Consider the following 21043-nt stretch of genomic DNA (forward strand, 5'->3'; position numbering starts at 1 on the left):
TAGGATATGCTGAGAAAAAATAAAATAGGGAGAAAAATACAAAATAAGAAAAGTTAAGAAGATAGTGAGGTTTTGAAGGAGTCAGCCAGAAGAAAGACTCTCCAGGCAGAGAAAGCACTTCTTCAGACAGTAAGTTCTCAACCGCATGTTCTGTACAGCTGCAGCGAAGCAGACAGGAGTCCTGGTGGCAGGTGACAAGTGCCAGGTGGTGAGGGGTCTCCAGCAACATTCTAGGGAAGGGTGGTTATGAGGCACTCTAGTAACAGAATTTCAGATAAATCTTAGTTGGGGAGGAGAGGATACAGAAAGATTGAAAAGTGACCAGGAACTAATCAAAGGTGGGGAGACATTAATTGATAAAAGATGTCAAGAAGGACGAGTTGAGAAAAGGCATTTGGGTTGGAGTCAGAGGTAAATGGGAAGGAGGAGTAAAGATGTCTCCAGGACTCTAGTTTGACTACAGGTTGATGATGGTGCTACAGGATGAGGGATTATAGGAGAAGCAGACTGAACACTGGGGAACAAAGGTGAGTTCAGTTTTAATGTCTAAGTCCATCTTCAAGTAGAAGAAAAATAAGAGCATGAAGGCTTCCATTGATTTGGGAGGTCCTTGGTTCCATTAATTAACACAGTATTAGTGGCGATGAGGCACTGGTAAGGTACACAAGAATAGTTTCAGTGCAATGATGACTGTGGCCACAGATGGTGAGGACATGGTGAGTTGATGGCAGATGAGGAAATACTGTAGCTCTTAAGAAACTTAGATGCTACTGGCGACTTCTGGGCATGAGAGAACAAAACAAGAATATACAGTAGAAGAAACCTAAATGGTAAATACAAAGTGATGTTCTGGACTGTCTTGGAACAGAAAAAGGACATTAGTAGAAAAACTGGTGATATCTGAATGAAGTCTATAGTTTAGTAAATAGTGATGTACCAATGTTACTCAGTTCTGACAAATGTTGCACAGTCATCTAAGATGTTAATGTTAGGAGAAACTGGGTGACGGTACGCAGGACTATTTCTGCACTACATTTGCAACTTTTCTAAAATTTTTCCAAAAATTGAAGTTTACTTAGAAAAATCTAAGAACAGATATTCCGACAATACTCCCTATTCTATAAATTAAAGTTTTTAGTTCAGGAATTTCTGAATTTCTTTTTTAATAATATTTGTCTGATTACAACATGATTAAATATTAATTGTAATATAATAATTGGAAAATATACTTTTTATCTAACAATTTAGAGATAATAATCGTTAACATCTTTTCTTACTCTACAGATAAGTGAATTCTATTTAGCCATCATTTAGACCAATCCCCTGGGGGTCTCTTCCCCTTAATATTTTATTATAAGCTTTTCTCCTCATATAATTTAAATTTTTTCAAGGCATTTAAGTGACTATATACTTGTCTACACACAATGTTGTACCTATTCCTAAGTTGTTGGACATTTGAATTATTAATATTTCCAACATTTCATTATTTACACATAGTACCACAATGACTATCACATGCATAAATGGAATGCACATGCTGATATTATTAGGAGAAATGTCAAAAAGTGGACTTGAAGGAAATGTTTACTCAGCACTTTTGATAAATACTACCGGTATGTCCTCCAAAAAACAGAACCAAAGTCTACTCTCAGTAGCAGCATGCCAAGACTCAGTCTCCCCCGTCCCACCAGCAAAGAGTATGAGCAGTTCTTTTAAAATGTCATTAATTTGGTAAGTTAAAAAATATCATCACTACTTTTAAATTTATGTTTCTTTGCTTTTTAATGAGACTATTTTTAATATATTCATTTTTAGCCACTTTGATTTCTTCTCATCTAAATTACTTGTTTATGCCCTTTGCCTGTTTTTGGACTGAGATCTTGTACATCTCATTTTTTTTTTCTAATTCCTCTATCTATTATTTACCTTTTATTGCTATCGTTGTGGATAATATTTGCTAATTTGTTGTTTCCCTTTTAATCTTGTTTATTATGAGGTTCTTTAATGTACAGAGTTTAATTTAGATATGCATACATTTAATTTTCTTTTACAATTTCTTATATTCCTTTCACGTTTATAAAATCCTCACCGCCAGGGTCAGGCACGTTGGCTCACGCCTGTAATCCCGATACTTTGCCAGACCAAGGCAGGTGGATCACCTGAGGTCAGGAGTTCGAGACCAGCCTGGCCAATATGGTGAAACCCCATCTCTACTACAAATACAAAAAATTAGCTGGGTGTGGTGGTGGGCACCTGTAATCCCAGCTACTCCGGAGGCTGAGGCAGGAGAATCACTTGAACCTTGGAGGTGGAAGTTGCAGTGAGCCGAAATTGTGCCATTGCACTCCAGCCTCAGCAACAAGAGGGAAACTCCATCTCAAAAAATAAATAAATTAAATTAAATTAAATTAAAAAACACCTCACTGCTCCAACACTCAACCAAATAAATATTAATACTGTGTTAGTTAAAAAGAGCACTTATACATTTAGAAGGAGAGAAGCCAGACCACTTGTTCAACTGAATAAATCAGTTGTTTTTATTTTAGCGATTCAAATGTAAAGGCATATAGGTCTGGGATCACATGGTGATTGGCAATACTAATTCTAAAATTTAATCACACACAATCATTAACAAGTAATACTGAAACAAGCCTTCTCTTAGCGCTATCTTAGTTAAGATTTTAGAATTACTATGAACAGTTTATGTCAGAGTTTCCAAAAGAATCAAAAACTTAATCTCAGCATGACTATGTCAGGTAAGATCTAGTTCAGCCAGTCCCCAAGAACACAGAGGGGCGTCGTAGACACTATTAATACTTTAATTATTAGCAGTTATTTTTTCCCCGCCCCATTTCTAATCAAGATTCTAGTTTTCTCTGCCTTTGTGTTAATAGCTACAAAGAAAGAAGAATGTTAATGTAGAAAGAACATAAAGCAAACTGAGTACAGGCTTCAGAACTTGTTAGAGGTGGATTCAAATTCTGGATCCACCACTAACGAGTTAAGTTTACCTCACATAAGTCAAATGGCCTCTTAAAGCTTCATCAGCTGTCACACAGGCTTCAGTATCAGTCACACAGGCTTCAGTATCAGTCACACAGGCTTCAGTATCAGTCGCACAGACTTCAGTATCAGTCACACAGGCTTCAGTATCAGTCGCACAGGCTTCAGTATCAGTCACACAGGCTTCAGTATCAGTCGCACAGACTGGGCACTCAATAAAATGTTTTAAAAATGATTTCCAAAGAAACACATGCTTGTTATAAAATCACTACTAAGAATTAAGGTTTATTTTGCAATATAATTTTTTTTTTTTTTGATACAGGATCTCACTTTGTGCCCCAGGCTTGAGTGCAGTGACAGGATCTTGGCTCACTGCAGCCTCGACCTCCTGGGTTCAAGCTATCCTCCTGCTTCAGCCCCACAAGTAGCTGGGACTACAGGCACACACCACCAGATCCGGTTAATTTTTTTGCATTTGTGGTAGAGATGGGGTTTCACCATGTTGCCAAGGCTGGTCCTGAACTCCTGAGCTCAAGAGATCTACCTGCCTTGGTCTCCCAAAGTGCTAGGATTATGGGCATGAGCCACCATGCCTGGCCTATTTTTCAACACAATTTTCTGTTCACATATAAATATATTATGTGCACGTATACAGTTCTGTGGGGTTTTTGTTTAGTATTTTCTTTTGTTCCTATTTCTAAGACATGAGGTAAGAGACTAAATCTATTTTGTTTTATAAGCAACCTCAATAAAAGATTAAACTATTTTCATGGAGAAAAATCCCCATTATAATGCTAGGACAATAAACAATTTGGAAATCAGTTCCTTTTTCCCACTAAAAATGGTAAAAATATAAATTACCTCAAAAAGCCCTCAAATCATCCAATTCTCATTACAACTAGCAGTTCATAGCATCTATATACACACGCCAAATCTCAGCCTTTTTCTAAACATTTATTATGTTCTACAGCTGGGGAAAACAGGAACAATACAATATCAAATTTGAAGAGGAGTCAGCCACAGTGCGAACTTTTGACAGTGGACCATTAACTATAAAACAAGTCCAACAATGAAAAAACACAGCAAAAAGTTACTTTCTGTTAAAACTGAAAAGCTTCCAACTGGACCCTCCCAGACCTGTTAAAAACAAGAAAAAGGAAATGAAACTGAAAAGCTATTTGAGATAAATATATACCTGGATGTAATAAAACTGTAAATACTAAATCAGAGAAGACTGTTAGTTTGAGGGACTGAATAGTTTTACATCGTTGGCCTCAGTCTGCTTTTCTTTTTCTAGAGTAAATGTTTCGACCACAGAATAAAAGAACCTAAAACAATTTACATTAGTGTGAAAATATAGCTGCAGGCGAGATACAACAACATCATAAATCACAACCTCTCTCTGAGAAGAAAAAAATTGTTTTAAAAAACCCCTGCTATTAGGGCCAGGTACAGTCCAAACTCATTTCTAAAATCCCAGTGTTACATAACTGAAGTACATTTTCATGGAACTGAACATCAAGTTATATAATTACCAAACTACTGCATTCTCTTTTGATTTTTCAGCAAAGAACATGACAGGCCTGGGGACGCAGTAAGAGAAGAAAATAAATTGAAAGCACCACCCATTCGTTTATAATTTTAAAAGAGCTTTTATTTTTAAAATCATCTAGGGAGAAAAATCACAAATTCTCAATATTGCATCCCAAGACTAAGCCATAGAAAATGGTCTTTTAAAATCTCAATTCTTATTTCTCATTTTTTTCAAGGTATTTTTAGGTGTTTCCATTATTTAAAAACAGACACAAAAGCTTATTCAACAAAACGTTAAGGTACTTTAAAAGTTAATTAGAGGAGCATTATGGTATTTATGTGCTTCCTTTCCATAGACAATAGCACAAATGTTGTTGGACATTCTACTACATTTGATAGAAAATTTAGTAACAGCTGTCTGCTTGTATAGCAATAATCACAAAATATGTGGAACATATATTCCCAGAAAATCGCATCTTCATCTGTTGGCTTAAATTGAAAGCATCAGAGAATTACTTGAATATGAAAAGGCTATTATCTAAAACCTATTGACGTATTAATAACCATAATGAGGAGTATTCACTTTAGGGCAAATGCACAATCTCCTCTAAAACATGACTTTAATACAATGCAATCATTAGAAGATCACATCAGTCTGGGAAAAGCTCACACAAAGGATTAATAAAAACCTAGATAGCATCTCTTTGTTTTCTTCTTCACAGAGAAAATTTACAAATACGTTGTTTTATTTAAAGCCTTTTAAAAAGGCAAATAAATGAGATAACAAGAGCTTCAGACATTTTTGAAACATATATTTGAAAACCTTAGATGACCCTGATAAAGTCTGCAGGAGTATGCAATACCCTGAATAAATGGTGGATACTATTATTACATATGTAAATTAGTAAACCTAAAACAACTAAGCAATCTAATAAAAATTCGCTTCAAAGTTGTTCACCGTGAACTAACACTGTAAATATTGGTGATAATTACCGTGACTCAAAGGGATTGTGCCATCCTTGGGCTTCTTTTCTTCTTCAGCTTGCTCCTAGAATACAGAAAATGGGGTTTAGATGGTATTTCTGGACAGTTTTTGTAAACACTGAAAACTAATGTTCATTTCTGCAGGAAGGAAGGTTATGAAGATCCTTGTCACTGAGGGGGACAATACACACAGTACTCAGAGCCTTCCAGTGGGTGCCCAGGAGGGGCACACATGATCCATTTGGATGTGGAAGGAATTCATTAACAGTATTGTCTCTGGCTAAAATATAAGAGACAGGAAGCTTCGATAACAGTTAATATTGAGGTTGACACAGGTACCTTCTCTGAGTGGATCCCTGGGCCTGGCAGTCACACAGGCGTAGCTGACAGAAGAGGCTTGGTCCACGCTGAAGCCAAACCCTCCATCCTACTTTTGCTTTCAGCCTATCTGGGTCTACTACAGTTTGTAAGTACTCAGTTAAAATGCTTTAATTTTAACCAAACTGACCTTCATAGAATGGACAAGTGTCTTCAAAGATTTCTGAAAAGAAACCATAAATTGTGTACGATGAACAATACAAGCAGACGCAGCAAGCAAGATGCTGCAGCCTCTCCCCATGGCACAAGCAAGGCAGGCTCTAACGGCAACTCTCAAAGGAACACTTACCATTCAACGAAGACTAGGAAAGTGGCTTCTTTAATGAAAGATATGATAACAAAGAGCACTTTGAAAGTGGGTATCCAGATATGCGTTTTATTTACATCATTTTGTGGCCATCAAAATATATTCCACCTATTAAAAATTCGTGGCCAGCCACGGTGGTTCACACCTGTAATCCCAACACTTTGGGAGGTCAAGGCAGGCAGGTCACAAGGTAAGGAGTTCGAAACTAACCTGCTCAACATTTAGTAGGAACTCTGTCTCTACTAAAAATACAAAAAAGAAAAAATAAACTGAACGTGGAGGCATGCGCCTGTAATCCCAGCTACTTGGGAGGCTGAGGCAGAAGAATTGCTTGAATTTAGGAGGCGAAGGTTCCAGTGAGCCAAGATCGTGCCACTGCACTCCAGTCTGGGTGGCAGAGTGAGACTCTGTCTCAAAAAAAAAACAAAAACAAAAACAAAAACAAAACAAAACAAAACAAAAAACTTGTAATAATTATGTACTTAAAAATTGGGAACAGAATTTCCCAGTTTTAAAATATTTTAAATGAAGGGTTTCAAGCAGGCTTTGAACTTTCTTTTGGAAACATAAATATACAACAGCTTTTTGGGTTTGTTTTTTGTTTTTGAGATGAAGTCTCGCTCTGTTGCCCAGGCTGTAGTGCAGTGGCACAATCTCGGCTCACTGCAACCTCCGCCTCCCAGGGTTCAAGCAATTCTCCTGCCTCAGCCTCCCAAGTTGCTGGCATTACAGGTGCTCACCACCATGCCTGGCTAATTTTTGTATTTTTAGTAGAGATGGGGTTTCACCATGTTGCCCAGGCTGGTCTCGAACTCCTGACCTCAAGTGATCTGCCCACTTCGGCCTCCCAAAGTGCTGGGATTACCGGCGTGCAGCACCACGCCTGGCCCATATGGAATAGTTTTCATTACTTTCCAAGAACAACTAATTATCATCAGAGAATGTGAAAATTTAGCAGCTGATTTACACAAAAACTTTTGCTGAAAAATGAGTACTATGATTTAGTAAGTCTGACTAATAAATATTTCTTCAATCTATTCCTGTACAGTTTGGGGATAGATTTCTTTAAGTTACGGCTAGTGTGGCTGTCAGTCCCAGTCAGAATGGGGCAGACCTGTTCATAGCACTTTGAAAAGCCCCACATCTGGGGAAACTCCTTAGTCCTCGGCAAGTGAGGAGGCTTGGTCACCCTGGCTTTGACAACCATAACAACCAAGTCTAAAAACAACAGACTGCACATTTGGAAGGCTGAGGCAGGAGGATCACCTGAAGTCAGTAGTTCGAGACTAGCCTGGCCAACATACTGAAACCCTGTCTCTACTACAAATACCAAAAGTTAGCCGGGCGTAGTGGCGGGCACCTGTAATCCCAGCTACTCAGGAGGCTGAGACAGGAGAATCGCTTGAACCCGGAAGGCAGAGGATGCAGTGAACTGAGATCACGCCATTGCACTCCAGCCTGGGCAACAAGAGCAAAACTCCGTCTCGAAAAAAAAAAAGAAAAAAAAAAACCATACAGACTGCACATAATGGTATCACAAAGCTCTAAACCAGGTTTTCAAAAACAAATCATGTATACTAATATTTTAATGACAGCAAACTAGTTTTTAACTGATGAAATAAATACTATTAATTTCATTTTTCTACCTTTTTTTAGTTCCTTAAGTCTATGGCTTTAAGATATAAAAAACAATGTGTATAGTAACACATCGTATCAGTGTCTTAATTTTCTTTCATCCCCAAAACATAGCCTGGTACCTAGTCTAGGTCAATGAATATTTGATGAATGAAGGCAAGAATGAAAGGTTCAAAAACAGTATTTTTCTGCCTGGTAGATTTCACATCCAAAGTTATCATGGATATCTTTGTGCAATTAACAAAATAACATTCTGCTAAAATGTACTATAAGCCAGTGTTTCTCACACTTTAACATGCATTGGAATCATCTGGGAATCTTACTAAACTGCAGACCTTGATTCAGTGGCTCTAGGGTAGGGCCTTAGATTACAGATTCCAACAAGCTCCCAGCAGATGCTACTGCCAAAAGCATGCGGCCCTCACTGTGAGTGGCAAGGCTACCACCTTGTAGCAGGGCATGCCGTGGGAGTGGAACAGTCATGCAATCATATCTACCCTGTTCTACTGCAAGTGAGAAGATGAACTGCTGCCTTGGGTCTAATTTCCCATGGCAGCACTTTACCCCAGTTCCACCCCTGTCCATTCACTCAATACACAGGAAATTTACATATATAATTCAAAACAAAGAGACTCTCTTCTACTGCAAAACCTAAAACAGTAAAAATAAACAGCATTTGAGAGTTGATTATGTTCGCACTACAGCTACTGAAGCATTTTTATAATCACTGTATCGTTCAAAAATAAAAAGAAATATATAATATGCTATCTGTCACTCAGTGAGTGTTTGGTTCACACTTCTTTGCTACTGAAATTCTGCCTAGAAAGAAAAAAATATTCCACACAAAAACATTACCTCTTACTTTGGATTTAAATTGCCCAAGCTTCCAATGTCTGTATGTTCTTTAGTTGGATCAAGGTTATAGACAGGTAAACATACACATATATACATGAAAGATTATATTGTGTATATCAGAATAAACATATATATCTATAACATAGTGACCTTAGTTTAAACAATTTTGCACATGGAAAAGTATTTAGTATCATATGATAGAGCAGGGAAAATGCTGATTTTAGGGCTAAGTGACCTAAGGTCAAATCTCAACCCACCACTAAAAGCTATTTAACTTTGAACAAATGACCTACATTCTCTAGACCTGATTTTTCTCTTCTGTTAAAATAAAGAAATTGGACTAAATGTTCTCCAAAGTTCCTTCTAGCTTTAACATTCTTTGCTTCTGTCTAGCTAATTAATTATTTCATAAAGGCAATAAATCTACACTGCTATTAATGAACAGAGAATGAATTTTAAAAAACAAAAGAAAAAAATTAGCACTTTATCTTATCCTTGCAGACAGACCACTAAAGGAAATCAATACAAATTGCGAAAAATGAAACCATTACTGCGATTTCTGAGGTTTCAAACTTTAATTCTGAAAACTGAAAATAAAGTTCCAGAAAAAAAATAGTGTTCTACAAAAAAGGGAGATAATGGTTTAAGGAACATCAAGTAAGTCTTTGCTATGGTACATTTCCATTCACCAGTTAAAAATCCATCATTTTGGAAGAGAGGATTATGAAGTGGGGAAATAACCAAAAAGGCTTAATGTTCTGTTCCCTCCTGCTGGCACTGGATGCATCATATGCTTTTACTACAAGGCACAGTGACGTTTCCTAATTAATTAGTGTCTACATTTCTCTGTCTATGAATTCCAATCAAGGGAACAAAACGAAGGATTTTCAGCTACTGACTTGGGTTTGGCAATTTCCATGCATCACCTTGGAACTGCCAGATAATGCCCCTTTGCTCTCCTTTGCTGTCAGACCAAAGACTCCTGAACACTCAAGGATTTTTGAGAACCCTGCTGCTCTTGTTCCGTAAGAACCTGCTATCTGTGGCCCAGAGGGTGATACACATTGGTTTCATGAACTGTAGAAAACAGTGAAATCCTATTTAATAACCCCAGTGACAAATGGCTATTTGAATTTCAACTGCTGGTTCAAGTCCACTTTTCAACTTCTTTTTTGCTCTAATCCAATGTGGGATATAAACTGAAGATACACAGAATTCACCTTTTGGATAGAAGTACAGAAATTTGTGGGACTTTTCTCCATTGCTCTACTGGAATTCAGACACACTCAGGGAGAATGAAATGCTTCCATTTTGTTCAAATACTTGATAATATAACTACAGTCTCCAAATGAAATCTCTCTAAAGTGTTTGCTAAGACACATACAAAAACAAAATGTGAAAAATCTAACATAGCCTTATAAACACCACCTTCTCATGGTTTTTACCGTCTGTAAGTGAATTTTACTGGCTGTTGTAAACTGACATCAGTCTTCTATAAGGCAACAAAATGTAAAGAATTAACTATTACTTAAAAATAGAAACCAAACTCACCCCAAACATTTTTTCTGTATCTATTTAAGGATGTAACAGAAAGATCGCATTACCCTCTGCAAACGTTGAGGTCAACCATGACCCCTTATGTCATTCTTTAAAGGCCAGTGGTCACCACTGCAAGTACAACTTCCTCCGCTCGGCCATCAAGCCTCACCAAGTGTGACCAGCCAGATCTACCCCAGTCACCCTGCAATCTAACTGCAGACCAAACTTTATCCTTACTGAAACGGAAAGACCCGTAAAGATCTTGCAATCTAAGACTGTTGTTCTACAAAGAAGCAGAGCCCAGCCCGGTGAAGTGACTTGTCTTTGGCCACGCAGTTAATGAGCAGCACAGCAAAGAATAAAACCTGAATCTCCTGACCCATGCCCCAACCCCACCCAATGCTCATCTACTAACACTGCCAATAGCAACATCTGCTCCAATCAGGTAAGTCATTAAGGTCCTGCCATCTATCACAGATGTCACCTTCTCTTCCAACCCCATATCTTTGCTCATGCTGCCTCCTTAAGGGGCCCAGATAACTCCCGCTCTCATCCCTCAACTTTCTTACCTCTCAAGGTTACAGAGCATCTAGATGTTAATATGTTAAAAAGTTATATGGTCAATCGCAGTGGCTCACACCTATAATCCCAGAACTTTGGGAGGTCGAGGCGGGCGGATCATGAGGTCAAGAGATCAAGACCATGCTGGCCAACATGGTGAAACTCCATCTCTATTAAAAATACAAACAAAATTAGCTGGACGTGGTGGTGCACACCTGTAGTCCCAGCTATTCGGGAAGCTGAGGCAGGAGAATTGCTTGAACCGGGAGATGGAGGTTGCAGTGAGCCGAGATTGCGCCACTGCACTCCAACCTGGTGACAGAGCAAGACTCCATGTCAAAAAAAAAGAAAAAAAAAAAAGTTGTATTCTCTCAGATTGGATTTACCAGGTTGGATTTAAAAGCTATTTGTTACAACAGAATAACAAGGCATTCAAGATAAGTATCTTAGATACTCTTCATCCTTCAAGGTCAGACTCAAGTTCCCAATGACTCTACCTTTCTCTGAAGGGTGACCATACCTTAGAGCACTAATGTGCTACATATGTACTTAGTTGTTCTCCATTACTCTACATAAGTTAGTTTTCCTTTATTCAGCAATATTCTAAGATCCTTTTGAGAATGAAAAATGTCTCATATTTCTATCTCTCAAAGTTCATCACTCACTATTTAGATAAAGATCTATTGATGTTAAGAGGTTCACAGGGAGAGGGAGAATGGGAATTAACATTTTTTCAGTATCAAATATTTTATATACACAGAGATCATATATTTCATTCTTATATATTCAAACAAAATTTCCTTTTTCATCTGTGAAACTTGTATTTTTATGTAGGAAATTTGAAATTTAACAGCCTGTATATTATTTTGGGGTTTTGTGCCCAGAACACTCACATACACACTAGACATCAATGAAATAACCCTGAAAAAAAAATACTTCATTTCCCCAATCACCATATGCCTACACTTTGCTAGTCAATTCTAAAGCAAGCTGGTGAGCAGAAAAAGCTAGCAAAGGGCACCAAAAATGACACTTATCTTTGTGTTAGAAGTTGTGAAAATACAAAATACGTCAAGGAGTCTAAAAGGACAGAGAAAAACCCTCTTCAAGTCTGCAGCAGCACTACAGGGACCAGATCATAAACAGAGGTGTACCCATATGGTAGAAATAAAGATGTAAAACATAAAATAAATTCCAAGGAAAAGAGGCACTCTCTCAGATGTGTTAGGGAGAGGATACACTAGGGTGATCTCTTTGGAGGATGATACGGAGTGGTTTATCAACATTGTAAACGCGCACACCCTTTGGTACAATCATTTCACTGCTATGATAGTACTTATGAATGAACTGCAAAAGCATTCACATATAAAAAGGATATATGAATAAGAACATTGGATATAACATGGTGTATCACCACAGAAATTAAAATAACCTAACTGTTCGCAGTAGGGCACTGTTAAAATAAATTATGGCACATTCATAAAATGAAATACTACGCAGCACTGAAAAGAATAAAACCTGTATCTCCAAAACATTCATAATTAAGTGCAAAAAAAGCAAGATGCAAAAAAACAAGCAGAATGTGAGTGCATTTGGGATGTGTATATGTATGTGTATAGGTGCATAAAAGGTTTGGAATTTTTAGCTGTTTTTTTTTTTTCCTATGTAGACATATGAGAAACTGTACACAGTGGTCACATGGTTAGGAAAATATTTAGGGGTTTAGGGTATGTGTGAGGGGATACAGTAGATAATTTAATTCTTACTTTACTGCCTGTCTGTACTGTTTGGTTTTTCAACCATATGCCTATGTTCTGAAAAGCATTAGAAAATATTTTTTAAAATTCTATCTAGAAATACATAGAAAATATTAGTCTAGAAATATTCATTGACAGATATTAATATTATCATCTAAAATTATTAGATATCCAAGGTATGAAATTACTATCTCAGAAGAAAATGTTCAGAAACACCCAACTGTACATTTGCTTGATGGTTTTATGTGCATGATCTGCCAATGGGATATTACTTAGTTGACTAGAAATGTCACTTGTAAACCAGAAGGGTAACACACAAAATAAAGGATGTTACCAATATGTCAAGGAGTCTAGCAAAATTCAAGCATGACTCAACCCTTCTTTCCACAGTGAATGCAGCCCCAGGTGTGAATACAGCCTACTGTATTAAACTGTTAAATTTGACTAATGAAAATGAACATTGTTACTGGCAATGAGCCCCAAACTGACAATGCAACATGGACTAAATGTGCATCTTTTCAATGATATGTGAACATGCTTTAAAATAATATGGCCCAAACATCTCAAAAGGTAAACTAAAAATATGGCCCTTTAAAATATTGTTACTAATGATTGAAAAAATTCATTTGCATGGAGATGTCATTAAGCACCAGGAACATCATTTAAGAGATATTTTTGAAAATCTAGCTATACAAGCCCTGCACTGAAAGCATATCTCAGTGTTAAGCACTGCTGGAGTCCAATAAGGGGAAAATCCCAATGTGGGGTAGAAATAACAGTAAACACATCAGGATTAAGTTAGAAACTGAGTTGGTCTTTAAGAGGAAATTGGGATTTTTGTTAATGCAGAAGAGGCAAAAGGTTAAATACTCCGATTGTAGAGTACTAAGATGGGGTGGTAACAATCTCAGCAGCTTAAAGAGAAATGATACTGACAATTAATATAAAATATGTGTGGATGGGAGAAGGTCGTTTCAAATGTTAAACAAAAATATTTAAGAAAAATATTGATTAACTGTAACACGATTAGCAGGTAAGATGCATCTGGCCACTTCCCTAGGACAATGGTTCTCAAACATGAGTGGGCATCAGAATCACCTGGATTGTTAAAACACAGATTGCTGGGCCCCACCCCTACAGTAGCTGATTCAGAAGATCTGGACTGGGGCCAAGGAATGTGCATTTCCAACAAACCTCCAGGTGATGCTGATGCTGCTGGTCCAGGGACCACATGTGGAGAAGTACCCAGAATAACTCTGAACACATCAAATCCTGAGTCTCACGCTCTCATTCCTCAGAGGACACGACACAGCAGAACACTAACAACGGCATCTTCACCTAAGCCAAGACAGATGCAGGCCTGCTCAAGTCTGGCCCAAGACACCTCTTAAATAGCAAGTTCTTCCCTTATACATTTAGAGCTCTAAATTCTCCTGGAACTGATCTAAGAAAAGCAAGCAATCTGGACTCAGGGAACTGGCCCCTGGCCCAGTGTTAATCACCCTATTGCCCAGTGAGGCTAATCCTGAGAGAATGGCTCCAAAGTCTGACATAGACCTATTCTGAACATCTTGAAACCAACCTCAAACCAGATCATTCCTTGAGATGTCTCATTTAATGTCTGGAGTTCATCAAACCACACCTAACCTGGAACTGAACAAAAAGAAAATGTATTACACGATGTCACTTCAGCAACTGCAATGTGTAAATGTATAACCACAAACCACATGAAGACCCCAAAATCTACATCCAAATAGATGCTAAGAGCCAATGAAGCATCACAGATGAGAATGCTGTAATGGCCCACCATCCCCAAAAATAGTCACCATGGAGGTCTTCTGGTCATTCTGCTAACTTTTAAATTTGCAGGAATACATAAAGCTGTCATAAGGAAACAGAGGCATGGTGACGACAGGCATAGTGAACATTATACCTTCTAAGTGTCTAGATGTTGCTGTGAAGGTATGTTTTTAGATATGAGTAACATTCAAATCAGCAGGCTTCGAACAAAGCAGATCACCCTGTAATGCAGGTGGGTCTCCTTTAATCAGTTGAAGGCATTAAGAGAAAAAACAGTCCCCTGAGGAAGAAGGAATTCTGCCTGCAGACTGACCTGGACTCAAGACTGCAGCACCAACTCTTCCCTGGACCTCCAACCTGCCAGGCTGCCCCGCATATTTCAGACATGTCAGCCCCCATGACGCGCCTCAATAAATTCCTCTTTTTAAGATAAGTCTTTCTCTCTCTCTCTCTCTCTCTCGCTTGCTAGCTCTCTCTCGCTGTGTGTGTGTGTGTGTGTGTGTGTGTACACAAACACAAAAAAAAATCACACACATATACACATACGCTCATCCTAGGAGGTCCTGTTTCTCTGGAGAACCCTAATACAACCCCCTGCAGTTTACAGCCTCCGTTCTCTTACTTGAGAATGACTGATTACCTCCATCTTTGTGAAAGAAAAGGTCTCCTTTCACCTTTCAAATTAAGATCACCTTTTAAAACATATCAGACTTTATAATACTTATATTCCATACCACTACACAGAAAAGTCCAGCAGAAGCCACATCGTTTCCAGTGACTGAAAAGCCCCTCAGTGTGGTTATGTGAACTCTACTATTCCATGGTGCCTTTTAGTAGCGAGCACACACTGTGAGGAAGGGTCCGGGGAGTGACATCTTACCAAGCGTCCGTCCTGATCCAAACGCTCTTTGGAATCCATATGAAGCTTCCTTTTCCTGTTGGGCTGTTTCATTGCCACCCCTGCACTCCTTGGCAGTGGTTTTCTGTAAAACAGGGTCACATAAGAAGTTGGGGATGGGGGCGTGACCCCTTTAGAATTACAGAAGCAAACAAGAAAATGCTTTCAATTATACTTCTCCTAATTGGTTGCTATAAATAACCTGATAAGTTGACAAAAATTTTGCAATTGGTTTTATAGTCCTTAATATAATAATAAGACAAGGGGGAGGAAATGCGTTTTCTACCTCATCTAGAATTTATATAATGGGGAAAATAGATATTGTTGCTTTTGGTCGTATCTGGAATAAAATGTTTGCTTTTTTGCTTAGCTGACCTAACCAATTAGGATTCACTGCAGTCAAACTGCACAGGTTCTGTACTCACATGGTCTGACAGGTGTTCTTGGTAAGAGGTCTTAGTAATACAAGGCATAGCACAACAATCTGAAACAGAAAATAAGAAAAAATTTCACCAATCCAATTCATCGTGACCCTTCTTCTGTATATTCATAAACAGTGGTAGACATTCTTTGAAAAGTTATTTGAAACGAATTTTTTTTATAGGGCAGGTCAACCATTTTGGAGAACCAACCACCAATACCAAATGAGTTCCACTGGAGCTATAATTCAAAAGTCATTCACTTTGAAATAATGTTAACAATTGAAATATAATTTTTAAAAAATGTTAATAGCCCTAAATCATCTACAGTCTCCAGTGCTTTACAATGACATATCCAACTTCTTCATTGACATTTCCACCTGAACAACGACACTCCAAATATGGCAAATGTAACATATTTGCAACCGAGCTCATCTCCCTCCACACGGCCTCCCAGTTCTAGGTTCTCCTCCTATTTGCACTGATAACTGGCCACCCATTTGCCCAGAGCTTCCTCTTACGGTTGTTCAGACTGTACACGACCCAAGAGCACCAACCCAAGGGGCAACTGGAGGCTGAAATCCACCGTGGGCTCTATACCCACAGTTCACCTGTCATGGCCTGCATCATCCCAGGAGAAAATGCATCTTTTTCTCATTCAAACAATACTACCTTCTGGGCTAATGTCTGAGCCAGAGAACCAGAAGTTGCCATCATTTCATCCTTTATATCACAGCATACATATTGCCATCAGGTTTTGTTGATTTTTAATTTACTAAACATTTATTGAATTTACCTTCTTCCTCCACTCCTATTAATTCTGATCATTCCAATTTTATGTTGCAGTCAATCCAAAGGTCTTAAAGTTCTTTGCAAAGCAAGGTTCCTGATGCTTCTCCACTCCATACTTCTGCTGGTCCCTCAACCTCTGAACACCTTCCCCATTGCCTGCCCTCCCTTTTTCAACTTATCTAATTCTAACTCGTCCTTTCTGACCCCACTAAAAGAGACTTCACAGCTTTCAAGAAGGTCCTCCTTGCCTACCTCCTGCTGCAAGTAAACCAAGTGTGTCTTTTCTATATTGCATTTCTTGTGCATACCTTTATTGTAGTTTTTGTTTGCAGATATGCCTCCCTTTCTGAGCCTGTAAGCATCCTGATGACAAGGACTGTGAATTACTGATTCTTATTTTCCACTGTCTAGATATTACCTGGCTCCCAGCAGTCTCTCAATATGTGTTTATTGACTTCAACTACATAAACATGTCTCTCTGAATTACAGAGAAGCCTCAAGCCCTTAAATCCAGTGAATATTAGTTCCTGATCCATACATTATCTTTTATAATGCTGTAACACTAGAGTGAGCACAGTTCTCAAAATTAATTCCTTTCCCTGTTTCTTTAATATACAAAACAAAAAATAAACAAAAAAACCTTCATTTCCACATATCCTTTTGCTTCTAGTCAGATGATATTTATGCTCTTAAGTCAGGCACTTACGTACTAAATTCAATAACATTACATTCATTTTGAAGAATGTAAATACAATTTTTCATGCCTAGCTTCTGGTAATTCTCTGAACATCTATGCAAATGAACAGCATAGACTTGATGCCTGTAGCAAAGTATTACTGCACAAGACACAAGCACTGCCAAGGCTGTCCTGCCTTTCACGACGAATAATACCCCACGGCTTGTCAAACTGAAATCATCCGGCTACTGACATTTTTCTCCTCACCATCAAAATGATCTGCCTTGCTAATCTCTGGCAATTATCTCAATAACCTTGATTTGTTTAAAACAGCAAGGAAGCCTGAATTCACATTATTTTACATCGGGGGAAAAAATGAAAGTTTTTATACTTTGAGGAGAAATTTCAACATACAATTTGGTAATGATGAATTTCCTCTGGATTTAGAAATAATAAAGCAAAAATATAAAAGTCACCAATCCACGCAAGATTTTGCTGCTAGACAAAAAGGGAATCAAATACAAGATACCATTAAATACATAGGAGACGAATGACATACAGACGACAGATGGATGGATGGATAGATAGATAAATAGATAGATAGACAGATAGATGATAGATAGATAGTCTAACACAGAGAAAAACAGGCTTAAAGAGAGATTTTGTATAATCCTTTATAATATCAATGCAAAGAACATATTCTACCCAACCGAATAGGCCATTTCTTTTGAAATAAACCTAACTTGATGTCCTTGGCATGGTATCAAAATACATGGATTACTCTGATTATCCATGATATATGGCCGACTCCCAGGAAGCCCCAAATGTCACATCAGCCACGTCTCCTTGCTGAGCTTTGAAAATATATATAAAGTTTTTGGAGTAAAAAAAGAGAATAATATCAAATTATAAAACACATAAAAGAAACACATTATCCAGGGTAAGGCATGTACCAACTACACTGAGCTGTGCTCAGTGTCCCCTGGCTTTGTGACAATGCCCAAGCACCACCTACCATAGACAAGGTGATGTTCAGTGATTTTAATTAGAGAAGCTTCTAAATAGTGTTTTAGATTTTAAAAAAACAACATAGATAACTACATATAAATGTTTTGTATTTCTGTGTAAAAATTGAAAATAGTGTACTAATTTTTCAATTTAATCCTCTAAATGAGTTTAATTTCCCTTCATAGTAGAATTCTCTGTCTGCATGTTGCCAAATACTAAGGAGATAAATTAGACTGATACTTAGGAAGCATCTGAATACTTCAAATGGAAGGAGTTGATAAATAATAAGATAATTCACTATCTGTCTATGTCCAGGTGCTACTTGTTAATTCTTTCAAAAACATTTTATTGATCATCTATTAATCACCAGTATAGTTACAGGTACCTTGAGGAATATGAAGCCAATTAATCACACACCCTCTAAAGGGGGATAAGTATAGCAGCCCTATGTCCTGAATAACCCAAGGTACGTCTGCCTTCTGCCACTCATCCTGGCGTAAGGATTAACAGGACTGCTTTCACTCCCCAAAATATCCCAGTTTAAACAATAAATCCTATGGTACCATATGGGTAAGAAACATACATAAATTAATAAGAAATGTGACACATGCCATTAAAAAATCACAGAGCGGCCTGGGTGTTCACAGGAGGGAAAAGAGGTCTAACAACATGCACGGTGAAAGAACAGTTCTGGTGGTTCTAGGACACCGCGCATATCTTAAATGAGTGTATCACCAAAATATCGAATACAAATTTCTCATCCCTGTACTGATTTCCCACTCTTTCAAAGATATCGCCAGCCTAGAATTTATTCATCTGGCTGATACTTGATGTTAATAATACATAATGTTTGAATAAATTAATAAATGATTACAAGTGAATGAATTTTGATAACTTATGCGTGAATTATTGATCCTTCTTAATGGCATTAATAATAGCTAACATTACTTGAGTACTAATGTACCAGGCATAGCTATCAGCCCTCTACACACACACTTTCAATTAATAACTTATGACAGCCCAACAATATATGTACCACTGTCACCCTCATTTCACAGAAGAGGAAACACCAAGGGGATAAGTAACTTGTCCAAGGTTATATAACAGACAAGTAGCCAGACAACAGAATTCTGGGGTCCATCTTTGAACACCATACTATGCTGTAGCTTTTGTAACTATATTATAAGTTTAGTTATCTGAAACTTAACCACTCAGTACACTAGCCAAATCCCTGCGACACACAATGATTTAAGGCAGAAACTGACAACAAACTTCCTGTGGGAACCACTGGCCCTCATGTGGAGCCTATCTGCGTAGTGGCTCTTTATTGTCACTTATGTCATGGCAGCCACCTGCTCTCATTTTTTTAAAATGTTGCCTTTATTACCTATTTTGGAATCTTAAAATACTGATAGTTAATTATGTATTAATTCTGCACCCATAAGTCTTACATAATACTTTATGAGAATAGCACAGTAAGTCCCAAGATTCAGGGTCCAAAGGGTATCACAGAGGTTGACTGAAACTCAGAATTTTCTAAACAGTTACATTACTCTCACTGAGTCTATGCCACTCCCCTGCCACCCCCATTAGAGCTAGTGCTGGCGCCCACTGCTGGGAGACATAAGGACAAGTGACATCACTGGACCCCTTGCAGATAATCATCAGCACCAGCCTGAAATGTGGCAGCCCCATGGGGGGTGGCTACCCAGAGGAATGGCAGTGTTAACAGTGGTCTGGCTCTCAGGGACTCCAACTTCTAGGGGAAGGGGAAATACACCACATCAAGGGAACACCCCATGGGACAAAAGAGTCTGGATACCAGGCCTTAAGTCCCAGAACATTCTGCTCATGGGAAGTTTCTTTCAGCAGAGGCATGAGTGCAATGCTGGTGCTCATGAAGGGTCTTGGAGAAGGAGACTTCTTTTCTCTCTTATCCATTACTGCAAACACAGCTGGGGCTTCTCCTGTAAGAGCTTGACATGAGTGTATCTATAGATAGCCTTTCTGGAACACTTTAGGATGACAGCATCCTCACAGTAGGCGTGCCCTTCAGATTCAGGCTTGCACAAGAAGTGGAGTCACAACTCCTCTATACTTGGAACATCAACATTCCTAGACTTGAAAACAGGTGCCTGTCTCATATGAATAGCTGGAACATTGAGTCAGGAGTGCATCTGGGAGTTGGATCACTTTCCTGCTGGCCTAGCAGAAGAAATAAGGTGGCTCCTACCCTTCCCCCTGATAAGACCTCAGTGTTTTTCACTGAAAGCTCCCCCAGCCACCTCTATCAAGGCTGGGACATCTGCCCACTATTGGGTATTGCATTTACCCACCTGCTTTAGCCAAAACCAGTTTCTACCCAGGGATACTTTCCCTACTGGCCTGAAGCTTTAACTATTCAACCCAGTAAATAAATAAAATACTGGGACAAAATACATATATACATACATACATATGTACATACATACATATGTACATACATACATATGTACATACATACATATGTACATACATACATACACACTGTGGGGAAACAAGATAAGCTTCAAGAGATCTCTGCCATTCCAACCCCATAGGAGACACTGAACTTGTTCACACACTGAGCACACTGGTGCTACAACAGGCATCTAGGAAAGCCACAATACAAAGATTCACTAAAACCAAGGAACCCATACAAATTACTGAGCACTAAAAGCACCAAGAGCCAAATTAGGCTATAATGAACTATTAACATGAAAGTCACATCCTTCTGAAATACCACATAAAAAACTCAAAAGGCTGATTACTGAGCTACTCAAGCACATACCAGAAAAGGTGAAAACCAACATAAAGAAATGAAAAAAACAATTCAAGATATAAATGAAAAATGTTATACAAAGACAGACATTTTAAAGA

General features: G+C 38.2%; 1 protein-coding gene across 1 annotated transcript in view; it reads right to left on the reverse strand.

The window, feature by feature from the left end:
• L3MBTL4 (l(3)mbt-like 4 (Drosophila)) overlaps positions 1 to 21043 on the reverse strand; it is a 399157-nt gene that overhangs the window by 340459 nt on the left and 37655 nt on the right. The window contains exons 2-4 of the mRNA XM_011957809.1: positions 15676 to 15734; positions 15233 to 15335; positions 5530 to 5584 (exon numbers count right to left, since the gene is read on the reverse strand). Of these exons, the coding sequence (XP_011813199.1) occupies positions 5530 to 5584; positions 15233 to 15304 (127 nt within the window). The 5' untranslated portion in view covers positions 15305 to 15335; positions 15676 to 15734. The remainder of the gene's footprint in view (positions 1 to 5529; positions 5585 to 15232; positions 15336 to 15675; positions 15735 to 21043) is intronic.

The sequence above is a fragment of the Colobus angolensis genome, unplaced genomic scaffold (assembly GCF_000951035.1).
Source record: "Colobus angolensis palliatus isolate OR3802 unplaced genomic scaffold, Cang.pa_1.0 Scaffold45, whole genome shotgun sequence".
NCBI lineage: Eukaryota > Metazoa > Chordata > Mammalia > Primates > Cercopithecidae > Colobus > Colobus angolensis.